At 62.1% G+C, this 12,589-nt stretch overlaps 1 protein-coding gene across 1 annotated transcript in view; it reads right to left on the reverse strand.

The window, feature by feature from the left end:
* COL7A1 (collagen type VII alpha 1 chain) overlaps positions 1-12,589 on the reverse strand; it is a 32,604-nt gene extending 20,015 nt beyond the window's left edge. Inside the window, exons 1-43 of the mRNA XM_011375452.2 lie at positions 12,378-12,589; positions 11,679-11,859; positions 10,845-11,004; positions 10,661-10,754; positions 10,408-10,569; positions 10,032-10,195; positions 9,825-9,954; positions 9,606-9,722; positions 9,369-9,515; positions 9,168-9,284; positions 8,945-9,094; positions 8,735-8,863; positions 7,973-8,116; positions 7,761-7,886; positions 7,524-7,667; positions 6,803-6,922; positions 6,518-6,664; positions 6,047-6,172; positions 5,800-5,946; positions 5,461-5,583; positions 4,947-5,093; positions 4,599-4,733; positions 4,369-4,515; positions 4,151-4,287; positions 3,712-3,838; positions 3,480-3,626; positions 3,221-3,393; positions 3,087-3,122; positions 2,976-3,002; positions 2,834-2,878; positions 2,695-2,757; positions 2,238-2,309; positions 2,107-2,142; positions 1,915-1,950; positions 1,665-1,736; positions 1,473-1,550; positions 1,206-1,232; positions 1,072-1,125; positions 905-967; positions 752-811; positions 600-635; positions 363-407; positions 247-282 (exon numbers count right to left, since the gene is read on the reverse strand). Of these exons, the coding sequence (XP_011373754.1) occupies positions 247-282; positions 363-407; positions 600-635; positions 752-811; positions 905-967; positions 1,072-1,125; positions 1,206-1,232; positions 1,473-1,550; positions 1,665-1,736; positions 1,915-1,950; positions 2,107-2,142; positions 2,238-2,309; positions 2,695-2,757; positions 2,834-2,878; positions 2,976-3,002; positions 3,087-3,122; positions 3,221-3,393; positions 3,480-3,626; positions 3,712-3,838; positions 4,151-4,287; positions 4,369-4,515; positions 4,599-4,733; positions 4,947-5,093; positions 5,461-5,583; positions 5,800-5,946; positions 6,047-6,172; positions 6,518-6,664; positions 6,803-6,922; positions 7,524-7,667; positions 7,761-7,886; positions 7,973-8,116; positions 8,735-8,863; positions 8,945-9,094; positions 9,168-9,284; positions 9,369-9,515; positions 9,606-9,722; positions 9,825-9,954; positions 10,032-10,195; positions 10,408-10,569; positions 10,661-10,754; positions 10,845-11,004; positions 11,679-11,859; positions 12,378-12,462 (4,512 nt within the window). The 5' untranslated portion in view covers positions 12,463-12,589. The remainder of the gene's footprint in view (positions 1-246; positions 283-362; positions 408-599; positions 636-751; positions 812-904; positions 968-1,071; positions 1,126-1,205; positions 1,233-1,472; positions 1,551-1,664; positions 1,737-1,914; positions 1,951-2,106; positions 2,143-2,237; positions 2,310-2,694; positions 2,758-2,833; positions 2,879-2,975; positions 3,003-3,086; positions 3,123-3,220; positions 3,394-3,479; positions 3,627-3,711; positions 3,839-4,150; positions 4,288-4,368; positions 4,516-4,598; positions 4,734-4,946; positions 5,094-5,460; positions 5,584-5,799; positions 5,947-6,046; positions 6,173-6,517; positions 6,665-6,802; positions 6,923-7,523; positions 7,668-7,760; positions 7,887-7,972; positions 8,117-8,734; positions 8,864-8,944; positions 9,095-9,167; positions 9,285-9,368; positions 9,516-9,605; positions 9,723-9,824; positions 9,955-10,031; positions 10,196-10,407; positions 10,570-10,660; positions 10,755-10,844; positions 11,005-11,678; positions 11,860-12,377) is intronic.

Raw genomic sequence — 12,589 nt, forward strand, 5'->3', positions numbered from 1 at the left:
CTGCAGGGGTCAAACTCAGCAGGAGGGGTCAAACCCCAGGTCAGTGGAAGTCAAGGTCAGTTCAGCAGGGTCAGAAAGCTAAAAGCAGGTCCCTGGGTTTGAGGGTTAGAACCCGCATCGGCGGGAATAAAGTCATGTGAGGGGTCAAGGGACAGGGGCAGTGGGGGTCAAGGGTAAGAAGTCAGAGCCAGGAGGGGGCCCAGAGTCCAGGTCAGCAGGCGCTGGCATCGGGGTCAGTGGGCTCACCTGGGGTCCCACTGGGCCAGGGGCTCCACGTTCTCCCTGATGAAACAGAATGGGTCGCAGCCAAGTCTGGCTCCAGAACCCCCAGGGCCCTGAGAGCCCCCCCAGGCTGCATTTACCTTCTTTCCATCCTCACCCACAGCCCCTTGCAATCCTCGGTCACCCTGAGGGGAGAGGGACAGGAGAGGGGCCTTGACTATCGAACCCCAGAAGAGGTGTTTCGAACTCCGACCATCCCTCCTTGAACGACCTCTGACCTGGAAAGAACTCATCTCCTGACCCTCCCACCTCCCCTAACCCTACAGGGGTCCCAGTGTGTCACCCCTCATCCCTGACCTTTCCTAAAAGGCACTTACTTTGGGGCCAGCATCTCCAGGAGGTCCCCGTAGGCCCTGGAAGGGGTTCAGAGATTTGGGTTTGGGCATAAGGGTGGAGTAGAAGGTTGATGGCTGAGGGTCGGGGCTGGAGCTATGCCCACCACACTCAGTACCCCTGGCCCTACACTCACCCGCTCACCCGGGGTCCCAGGTTGTCCTGGGAGGCCTGGGGCTCCATCCTCACAGTCACCCTGAAGGAGAAACAGATGGGTAGAAGACCCCACTTGCCGGCACCCAGGGCCCCCCACCCCAGAACTGGGACACCAAGATGTCAGCTCTCCTACTTTTTCTCCTTTCTCCCCAGGGGGACCAACTGGGCCTTGAAGTCCGGGGTTTCCAGGAAGACCCTAGGAAAAAGTAAGCAAAAATGTGCCCCCCAAACTGTTCAGCCCAGCGCCCACCCACCCAGCCCCTCTCTCCACACCACTGAGCATGGTCCCCAGGGCCTCACCGGCAGCCCAGGCTCCCCTGGAGCAGTGTCACCATCGCCTGGTCCGGGAGGGCCCTGGGAGAGAACAGCAGGTCAGGGGTGGCTCAGGGCAATCAGACTCCAAGCCGACCCCTGCACACCTTTCCCTCACTTACCCGCTCCCCACGATCACCTTTGTCACCCTGGAAGACAGATCGTGACCCCATGACTCTGGACCACACGTCCACTCCCCAAGATCCCGGGAGGAATGAGAGACATGGGGTCCAACTGGGTTACAAAGGTCATGTAGGAACTGAGGAGTCATGGAGGGCAGGGGGTTAAGGGTTCACATGGGCTCAGAGCGACCAGCAGGGTTCAAATGGGGTCACCAGGTCACTGGATCACATACAGGTGGTGAGACTATATGAGGGTCATGCTGTCACCTTCACAGCTGTTCCAGGAAGTCCTGGGGAACCACGGGGTCCTGGGTCCCCCAATGGGCCACGAGATCCAGGAGGGCCCTGGTGGAGGAGACGAAGTATAAAGAATGACCCCAGAGACCCCTCTGCTCTCGCCCTGCCGCCTGCTCGTTCTCTCACCACACGTCACGTGCCCCCACATACCCTAGAACTTACCGGAGGTCCAGGGTCCCCTTTCCGCCCAGGAAGCCCTGGGCCCTCGCCCCCGATGACCCGTCCAGGCTCTCCCTGCAGGGACAGAGAGGAGCAGGCAGGATTCAGGGTACAGGAGCCTCGAGGTAGGAGAATCCCCTAGAGGAGCCCCAGGTAGTCCTTATCACGCCTTAGGCCCTGCACAGTCTGGCCTGGCGCGACCCTGCTCCTCTCCAGGACATCCTGGCTCCTCCCTCCCTCCGCCTTCACCTACCGGCTCTCCCTTCGGGCCTCGAGGCCCTCGCTCTCCCTGAAGACAAAACAGAGCAAAGAGTGATGCTTGGTCTCGGGTGCGTCTCAGGGTGAGCCCCCACGGGCCAACACTGCCCCTCCATCCCAGGTCCCCACTCTGCAGAAAGAACTCTGGGAAGAGGCTCAGAGAGCAAAGAAGGTACAGCAAACTTACCGGGTCTCCGCGAGGGCCAGACCACCCTGGGGAGCCCTGGAAAGGGAGGCCAGAGTCAGGATGGTCAGGCCACCCCACCCACTCAAGCAAAGTGTCCCATCACATGACCTACAAGGTTAAGGCTCACTCACCTTTGGGCCAGGCGTTCCAGGAGTCCCAGGGAGGCCGGGGCTGCCTGGAGCCCCATCAGCCCCAGGGGAGCCCTAAGGAGAGAAGGGGGTCAAGGCAGGAAGGGACCCTCCCTCAGTGCCCCTGGCTTGCTGAAGGAGCTCAGACTACTCTTCATCAGGAGCCCTCACCCCACCGGCCTCCGAATACAGAGGCAGAGACGCGGCCCCTCTGAGCTGGATGAAGCCCAACCCCAGGCACAGGGCAGTGATGAGGCTTCTCTGCCTCTGAGACTTCAAACTTCCACCCAGACCCTCCGAGGGGGTCACAGAACTCCCCTGGCCCCTCTACTTCAGACCCCTCCCCAAAGTCTCTGTCCACTTAGGCCTCCAAAATTACCCGGCTCTTTCCTTTCTTCTAAAAACCCTGAGGAAACATGGAGGAGGGGCTTAGGGGGCTCTCAGTGGTCTCCACACTCACCCTCTCGCCCTTTGCACTGCTACTACCAGGAGGCCCCTGGGGGCCAGGAGCACCAATCCTGCCCTGAGCAAAGAGAGCAGGTAAGGAGGCTGTATGCCAGTCAGGGCACTGAATGCAGGTGCGGGGTGGGGACACTCACCGGGAGGCCAGGGGGGCCAGGAGGCCCAGCTTGTCCTGTCAGACCCTAGGGAGAATGGTCAGTGAGCCCTGGCTTCCAACCTCCCCACCCCCCGCCCCACTGACCCCCAACCTGTTCTCTACCCCCCGCCAGGGCCACTCACAATCTCTCCAGGTTCCCCCTTCTGGCCCTGGGGAAAGACACATCGAATGAGGGGCAGAGCGACTAACCACAAGCGTGGCCCTCGCCCACCCTCTCAGCCCTGGACACCTACCTTCGGGCAATGCACTGAGCAAGGCTGTGGCTGTGGCTGTGGACACAGGGTCTCTTTGAGGCCAGGCAGTTCGACCAAGAGTCCCCAGGCCCCCTCTTCTCCATGACCTAGCCCCCTAGAGGCCCCTTCCAAACCTGGGTGGCCGAAGCTGCCTGACACAGGGCTGTTGCCAGACCACTGACTGCCCGGTCTAAGCTGGGACCGTCATCCACGGCGAAGAAGGTCTGGACGGGGTCCACGCCCGGCACCAAACGACGCAGCTGTTCTGGGTCAGCACCCGCCAGGCCCAAGATCATCACTTTGAGGCCTAAGGAGGGGTCCGACAGCTTGTATGACAACCTTGCTGGGGCCAGCCCTATGCCAGGCCCCATCTCCACCAGCCCTACTCCTCACCAGCAGCCTGGGCCTCGCGGATAGGGTTAAAGATGTCACCTCTCAAGGGCTCATCCACTAGCAGAACCATCACCCCTGGTACTTGCCGGCGGCGTCCAGGAGCATCTGGTGCCAACAGGTGTCTGTGAGCTGTGACCACGGCCGTGCCTGGGAGAAAGATCATGTCAGAACACAGGGGCGCTGAGCCCCCAATGGGGAAGCCCCAAGAGTCCATGTCCACTGCGGTCCTTACCCAGGTTGTTCCCACTTGGGTCCACGTAGGGGATGCTGTGGATCTTCTGCAGGATGACGCCAAGGTCGTGGGAGCTGTTCAGTGGGAACAGTGGGGAGGGCCGGTGACTGTAGGACAGGAGGCCGACCTGGGGTGGGGGGAACACAGAGCCTGGGGAGGATGACAGAGCAGAGAGGGGGGACGCAGAGCCTTGGGGGAGAAGACATAGCACCCAGGTATATGACTAAACCTGAATGATTAGGTGTCAGCAGTGAAGGTAGGATAGGGAACTAAGCAGCTCGAGCCCTGTCACCTGCTGGGTGATGTGGAGTCTGGGGAAGGGCTGGCAGAAAGCCTGGGTCCATGGTGGGGGTGGGGGTGGGGAAACGGTAGTTGGCGTAGAACCCAGGGTGGGGAAGGGAAGGGACAGGTAGGAGTCTGGCTGCCTCTGGGGCCAAACCTGGACCGCCTGTGGCCCAAGAGGCCCAAGTGCAGACACCAGACGCCCCAGGGCTCGCTTCACAGCCTCTGAACGATGAGCATTGTCCCGAGTGGTGTGTAGCAGGAACACCACGTCCGCCAGGCCGTGGGGACACACTGCCGGAAGGGGGCTGAGTTACCGAAGTGGTCGGCCCATCCGTCTACCCCCTTAGGCCCCGCCCACTGTGCCCACCATACTTGGGATCTGTGTGACAGAGGCCTCAGGACCCTGTACGCCCTCCCGGATGGGTGTCAGGGAGAAGACGTAGGAGACGCCAGGCTCCAGCCCTGTTACCCGCTGGGAGCCTGAGATCCCCGGAAGTGTCTGTGAGGCCCCAGGTATTTCTGCAGAGGACAAAACTCAGTTCAACAAGAGGCCCTCCAGGGAGCCCCACTGCCAGCCCACCCCAACCCTGATCCCCCCTCACCTTGGCCAGAGACTCCGAGTGGCCGCCAGGATAGGATGTAGCTGGATACCCCAGATACCGGGGTCCAAGTCAGAGTCACTGAGTCGACTGAGGTGTCTACCACACGTAGTTCAGTGCTTGGGACACGAGGTGACTCTGAAGGAGGAATCGAAAAACAGAGTCTATGTCTTGAGAACCCAGAGGAGAGACATCTAAGGAGATCCTGAATTAGTGAAGGAAGTGTCATGGGAAGTCAGGAGTGGTGGGGGCTACAGGAGGAGTCACTCAGGGTCATGGGGTGCAGGATATCAGGGGGGGTCATCAGTAGGAGAAGAGCAGACCAGGGAAGGGTGGGCCCTCTGGGCTCACCAGTGTATGCAGTCACTTCCGTGGAGGGCCCTTCTCCAGATGGCCACAAGACACTCAGCCACACACGGTATGGGGTCGCTGGCTCCAGCCCGTCCAGTTCATAGCTGCTGAGCTCCCGCCCCAGATCCCGAGACTGTTCCTGGCCACCTTGAGCAAGTGTGAAGGTGAAGGCCAGAGGCACTTGAGAGGATGCTACAGTCCGGCATTAATGGACCAGCCCACCAGACTGACCCTCACCTACCTGAGGATAAGCCCATCAGCCTCACTGACCCTGATGACCGGGCCCACTCTCCTGATTGATCTTCCCCATCCTCGCAAACCTTGCCCATTTTACTGACCCTGCCCGACCGACCCTCATTGATCTCACCCACCTGACTGACCCCGGAAGGTCGCAGATCCTGCAGACTCCCATTGACAGATCCGGCCCACTCTCGCTGACTCCGCCCACTTCCCAGACCCCGCCAACAGCCCCACCCCCAGTAGACCCTAACCCCCTACCCAGGGCACCTCTCACCCTCAGGTCGCCAACGCAGACGGAAGCCCTGCGCCCCGGGCACCGGCTGCCAGCGCAGCCTCAGCGAGTGCTCCCCTCGCTGCACTACGCGGAGGGTCTCTAGGGCAGGCTGCGGCTCAGGCGCTTGAGAGAAAGCATGGGAATCAGGCAGGCTCCGCCCTCACCGGTCCCTGCACCAATCCCAAACCAATCGGCCCCTCTGCCTATGCCAGGCTTCATCCCTTCTCCCCGCAGGCTCACTACCGAGCTGTGGTCCTTATTCCCATTCGAGCACAAACCCCGCCCCCGAACTGTCCAGGCCACCAATCCAAGGCTCGCCCCAGCCCAAGCTCCGCCTACGCGTGGTGACGACAATGGAGACTGGTGCGCCCTCACGGTCCCCGACCAGGGCGGTCACTCGCACCGAGTAGCTGACTCCGCCTTCGAGGCCCCGTATTTCTGCGGAGTCCGTGTTTCCTGGGAGTATCTGTTGTCTCGTGGGGCCACCTGGCCAGGCCAGCATAAGGCAACGGTCAGGGGTGGGGATGGCTGAGCAGAGAGGGCACTTCCAGCCAGGGAGGACAAGGGCAGGGTCAGGGAACCATACCCTCGCTCCGGCCCCAGGCCAGTCTGTAGGCTGTGGCTCCAGTGACCCCCACCCAGGTGACCCGCAGGACATCACTGGAAGCATTGAGGATCTGCAGCTTTGACACACTGCCCACCGGCTCAGGGTCTGGGGGTAGAGACAGGGGTAAGGGTCAGGGGCCAGTAGATGGCTGGGAGAGAACGGGGTGGCAATGCAGGCATGGTCAGTGCAGGGAGGTCGGAAGGTCAGCAAGAAGTTAATGCAGACAGATCAGTGTAGGAAGCCCATGAGAGGAGGGAAGTCAGTGCCTCGAAGAGGGCAGTGTGGAGCAGCCAGGAGGTCACTGTAGGTGGACACTTAGTCCATGTGGGGTGAGTGTGTAGAGAGAAGTCACTGAGCAGTGATGGAGTGGGCAGCTGTGGCAGTCGGGAACACACAGCAGGGCAGGGTAGCCAAAGAAGTGTGGTTGGCAGCTGGCCAGGGTCCACTCACGGGTCTTCACAACCACAGAAGCGGGGGTCCCATCCACACCAGCCACATGGGCCCGCACGTTCACTGTGTACTCAGTGTCTGGCTCCAGCCCATCCAGCTCAGCCACCGTGGTGGCTTCTCCGGAAACCAACTGGGATTTCTCTGGGCCTAGGAGTAAGAATGGAGGCAGCTCCAGGGCTAGCCAGACTCCATCCCCCAATGCCCCGCCTGGACCCCTAAGAAGCCCCCAGCCACCATTCCACCCAAACTTGTCCCCCACAACCCTCCAAAACCCTTGGTCCCCACCGTGGCCGGAGCGCCAGGAGACCCTGTATCCCGAGGCACCAGGAACCCTGTTCCAGGCAATGGTGGCAGATGAGCTAGTGGATTGAGTCACGTGAATTGTCCTCACTGGGCCCAGTGGGTCTGCAGGGAGAGGCAACGGGGAGTCTGATGGGGGAGGTATTGGGAGCCATTTCATAGGGGAAAGCTATCAAAGCCTAATAGGAGGCAGATATCTGTCTGATAGGGGATAGGTCAGATGGTAGTGAATAGGTCAGATGGGGGAAGAACTGGGGGTTCTGACAGAGGGCACAGTGGGAATCTGAGGTGGTAGGTGACAGAAATCTGAGAGGCAAGAGGGTCTGACAGAGACGGTAACAGGCTCCCTACGGAGGGGTTAGAGGCAGTGAGGGCGTCTGACTAAGAAGAAAGTGTAAGAGTCGGGTCCACAGAAAAGGCCGTGGGGGCCTGAGAGATGACGGGGTGGAAGTTCAAAGGCAGAGTCAATGGGATCATAGGCAAGAGGCAGAGGAGTCTGAAGAGGGTGGGGGCTTAGGAGACAAAGGAGACTGGAGGGGGAGACGGAAGGGGGAGACTGGAGGGGGAGACGGAACGGGGAGACTGGAGGGGGAGACGGAATGGGGAGACTGGAGTTCTGAGGAGGAGCAAAGGTCTGAGAGGGGAGGCCTGGGCGTCTGAAAGGGCACGGGAGATAGAGAGCCTGGGGGCTGCGTCAGGCCCTGACCAGTTCGAGCCACGATGACCGCGGGGGGGCCCTCCTCTCTCCCTCGAAGTGCCGACACAGCCACCTGGTAGGAGGTTCCAGGCCACAGCCCCACGATATCTGTGGCGGTAGATTCTGGGGGCAATGTCTGGCTGGACTCTGGACCTAGGGTCGAAGGGAAGTGTTGGCCACTGCATGGCCATCTGCATGGCCACTGACTGTTCCCCTCAGCATCCCTCCCACACACCCTACACTGACCACTGTCTGTCCTCCAGCTAATCCGAAATCCACTGGCTCCAGGAACAGGTCCCCAGGCCACCCGCACTCGCGTCACATCTGACGCCACGACCCGCAGCCCTGGGATGGCAAGCGGGGTTTCTGGCTCTGGGGGTTAAAGACAGAGATCAGGGGTCAAGACTAGGACCGAGCGAGTAAGGCCGTGTCCTGCATGAGCCTCCTGCAGTGCTCACCCCGGCGGACAGTGAGGATGCTGGCACCGCCCTCACGGGCGCCCACTCGAGCAGACACCCGCACGGTGTAGCTCAGCCCAGCCCGGACGTCATCCAATTCAAAGGCTGTCTGGCTCCCGGGAAGCACCAGGGTCCGCTCAACTCCTAAAGGAGAAAGCAGGATAAGCAGAAAGGGGTCGGTGAGACACAGGGATGTGGGATCATGGTGGTCAGTGATTGACAGAGATACGGGATGAAAAGGGCCCGCGAGGGACGGGCCAGGGGATGAAAAGGGCGGGAGATAAGGACATGGGAAAGACGGAGTAAGTGGGGACGGTGACACAGAATAACAAGGGCTAGTAGGGGACACAGAATATTAGGGGTCAGTGAACAGGCAGCAGTGTGAATTGACAGGTCACTGATAGTGATGTGGGGTGAGGGGGTCAGAACTGGATGGGGACATGGGATGAGAGGTCAGCGTGGACAGTGGTCACAGCTAGGGTGACAGAAGGGCAGGGATCGAGCTAGTAGTTGAAGAGACGGGTGAAAGCCATGGACAGGGATGTGGGTCCAGGAGTGAAGACAGGGCCGGGTGGGGCAGAGCGGGGGCGGCGGGCCCTGTGACAGGTCTAGACTCAGTGCTTAGGGGGTGGATGGACAAGGAGACAGGAGGAGGCCGTGGAGATCCAGGAGTGGAAGGAGGTGGGGTGAGGGTGCCATCAGACCCCGAGGGCTGGAACTTCAGCGTGTGTTGGAGGGGGCTGCCGGCTGTGTCCACCTCACCCTGGGTGCTGCGTACAGTGACGCGGTAGTCAGTGGCCCCGGGAACTGGGCTCCAGGACACCCGCACCCGCTGTCCAGGCAGCTCGGTTGCTTGTAGGTCCGTCACCGGGCCCACGGGCTGCTCTGGCCCTGTGGGAGAGCACACATGAGAGGCAGCCTGGGACCCCCGTAACTTCTCCTCTCACCCGGCCAGGCCCACCAAGCCCTCACCCGTGGGGACCACGGTTACAGGTGTGGCCACCTCCCGGCCCTCCAGCAGAGTGTAGAGCGTGAGACGATACTCGGTGCCTGGCTGCAGCCCGTCCAACTGGTAGCGGGTCACGTCGGAGGGCAGCACCACCTTCTGTGGCAGCTCCAAGCCTGCAAGATGACGGGGTCAGGCCAGCTGGAGCAGAGCCCCGACCCCGCCCGCCCATCCTCCCCCTGCACTGACCACTCTCACGCCGCCACTCCAGCCGGTAGCCACGGGCCTCAGGCACCAAGTTCCAGGAAAGGAGGATGGACGTGGGGCCCAGGATGACCGGGCGCAGTGTCTGTTCAACAGAAGTGTCTGCCGAGGGCACATGGGACGTCAGGGCCTCCGTGCCCTGTCTGCCTGCCCACCCAGCCTGAAGGAAGCACCCAGCCTTCTCACCAGTGCGGGCGGTCAGGGAGGTGGCAGATCCCACGCTTCGGCCAAGCAGGGCGCTCACGGTCACCTCATAGTCTGTGCCAGGCTCCAGGTCACGCAGCAACAATGACCCCTGCCCAGGGCCCAGCTCCTGCTGCTGTGTGGCCCCGCCTGCACGGGGGGCAGAGAGGGGTCAAGCTCAGGACTCTACGATCCTGTCTGAGGTGCAGGGACTCCCTTCGACCCACGCCTCTCACTCACCAGTGAGGGCCCGCCATGTCACACGGTAGCCAGTGGCACCTGGTACACTCCGCCAGGCCACCAGGAGGCTGTGGGTTGTGGTGTTCTGGATGGTCAGCTCCGGCCCCTCCAGGGCAGCTGGGGGAAGGGCCCACAGGGATTAGCGAAGTCAGAAGTGGGGAGGGGTGGCTGGGGCAGGTGATCAGGCGGGTGGGGTCAGAGGATAGCGGAATTGCTCACTGGTTCGAGCTGTCCCACTGACGGCCTCCCCGATGCTGTTGGCGTAGAGGGCGACCACAGTTACTTGGTACTCGGTCAGTGGCCGGAGACCCTGCAGCCGCATGCTGGTCTCACCAGCTGGGACACTCACCTGCCCAGGGTCAGAGGTCACTTCATCTTGCCCAGCCAAGTCCCCAGCCCTCCACCTACCGTTCTTGACATCCTTACCTCTCGCCGCTCACTCGGCAGTGGCTGTCCCAGCCCTGTCAGGGGAGTATATTGGACCTTGTAGCCGGTCACAGGGCCACTGGCTGCTGTCCACTGCACTCTCAAGGACTGACTGCCTGGCTCAGACAGCACCAGGTCTCGTGGACCAGAGGTCGCGTCATCGGCTGGGAAAGGGGGAACGGGCGATCAGAAAGGAGGATCGGGGGTCAGCAGTTATGATGCGGCACTGGGGGTAAGGATCAGGAGCACAGAGGGTACCGTCAGCACTTCCAGGGCAGGATCAGAGGACAGCACCCCAGCTTGGTGCCAGGAGCACCCGGGATGGGGCTGGGGTCAGAGGTCCAGGTCAGGGCACACGGGGTGGGCGGGAACTCACGGGGCAGGGTCACGGGAACACCGCCAGCAGTCGTGCACACTCTCCGGGAAATGAGGGGCAGCAGTGTCCTCAAGATGCTGAAGTCGTTGACGAAGAAGAAGAAATCGCTAGTCGGCTGTGAGGCCACTCGCTTCAGCTCCTCGGGGTCAGCATTCTTGATCCCTGAGGTGACGTGCAATCAGGGCTTGGCTGCCCACGTGCCCTCAGGCTGGTCCCTTCCCCGGCCGACCTGCCCCCGCAGCCGGGTACTCACCCACAGCAAACAGCTTGACCCCTTGACCCTTCAGCCTCTGGGCAGCCGTGTCCACCAGGTCCTGGGACTTCCCATCCGTTATGAGGATGCAGACCTGGACAGGTGCAGGGGTCAAGTCAGCGCTGCCTCAGACACCTAACCTGGGGTCACCTCGGGAGGCACGGTCGGTAGGGTGAGAGGTCACCTTGGGGATGCCAGGGCGGGCCAGCTGGGGCAGGAAGACGTGGTCGGCCACATGGAGAATCGCGGCTCCTGTGCGCGTGTTGCCCCCCTTGTAGCTGAGCTCGCGGATGGCACGGATCACATCCCCCCCTGAGACGAGCGCGTCCAGGCCAAACTCTGTCCTGTGCGGGGTGGGAGGGTGGCAACGGGCTAGGGACCAGGACCTCTTCTGGCTCTGGTCTCTAGGAGGCCTTTGTGGTGAGGGTTTAAGCATCAGGCAGGCCCCCTTGACGGTCCTCGTTCGGTGATTCCTGCCCTCCACCTCTGAAGCCCCCAAGTTAACAAACTCCTCAGGCGCCCCTTTGTGTTCTGCCCGTGTCTGGGCCCAGGCAGGCCTGCAGCCCTTGGGGTTCCCAGCCTCAGGGGGATGGGGGTAGGGAACAGGATGTCTGGTTAATTAAATAACTGTAGTAGGAAGGGCCCAGTTGTAGGGAGGTGGATGTCGGCCAGACGGGGCAGCTTTCTAGGGAGTGGAGAGGCCAAAAGCAACAGGGGGCTAGAACATGGGGAGTCCAGCAGGCAGGGGGTATCTGAGGCCCCTGGACCCCCTTCCTGGGCTCTCCACGTTCAGATCAAGAAACACAGCTCCTGTCTTTGGCAGGGCCCTAGTCTGGAGGTGTCTCAGGCTCCAGAGCTCCACCTAGGAGAGCCCTGCTCTGTCTCCAGAGGAGGTCCTGGCTGGGGTGCTCTGGGTTCCACGAAGGCTAGCCTAGGGTTTTGGTGGGGGATCGTCGCTCCTCCCTGCAGGAGGGGTTCTGGTGAGCTCTCTGGGCCCCCGGCTCCGGGCACCACTCACCGGGGGTCATCGCTGTACTGCACGGCAGCAAAGCGCACACCCTGCGCATTGGCTGCTGCAGAGAAGGGCAGCACCAGCCCCTCAAGGAAACCCCGCACTTCGCGGAAGTTGCTGCGGCCAATGGACGAGGAGCCGTCAAGCAGGAACACGATGTCAGCAGCATAAAGGCGCGTGCAGGTCACTGGGGCGGGAAGGAGTGATCACGACCTCTTCTTGGAATCTGCCGCCCCTGCCCCCGCTGTGGACCCTTGAGACTAGGGCTGGGGACCCGGGAGTAGCCCTCATCTATTATGCAGACAGGCCCCAGTTGGCTCGGGCCTGGGACCTTGGAGGAGCCGCGGTGGCGCCTGGAGACGACCCCCGTGGAGGGTTGGTGGGGAGGGAGAGTCGCCTGCGCCGGAGGTTGGGGGGTGGATCTGGGACTGGGTTTGGCCTGGCTGGGAGGTCAGCGCAGAGGGACAGGGTGGCGTACACAGCGCGCGTGCATCTGGGGAAGGAGTCAGAGGTTGGGTCTGAATAGGCTCGGGTGCGGTTTGGGGGACACAGCGAGGATCGCGGAGGGTTTGGGAAGCCCGGAGAGAGTCGGGAGGCCTGCGCGAGGGGTCATCTTGGGGGCGGGATACGGCCCGAAGGCCGAGAGCAGCCACAGGTGACAGGGTGCAGTGCCCTGGACATAGGGTCCTTCCTTGTCGTGCCCACCTCTCTCCCTCTGCTGGGCCCGCGCTCGCGGAGCCTCTGCCAGGATCCCGGCGCAGAGCGCGGCCACCAGGAACCGCAGCCTCATCCTGGATGGGAGAAACAGTCAGCCGGGACCCCCGCTGTCCCTTGGCCCCCGCGGCCCTGGAGGGTCCGAGCCCAGCGTTCCCCACCTCCCAGTCCCGGTCTTGCCTGCCGGTTCTCCGGCTCCCGCC

Source organism: Pteropus vampyrus, unplaced genomic scaffold (genome assembly GCF_000151845.1).
Source record: "Pteropus vampyrus isolate Shadow unplaced genomic scaffold, Pvam_2.0 Scaffold271, whole genome shotgun sequence".
Classification (NCBI taxonomy): Eukaryota; Metazoa; Chordata; class Mammalia; order Chiroptera; family Pteropodidae; genus Pteropus; species Pteropus vampyrus.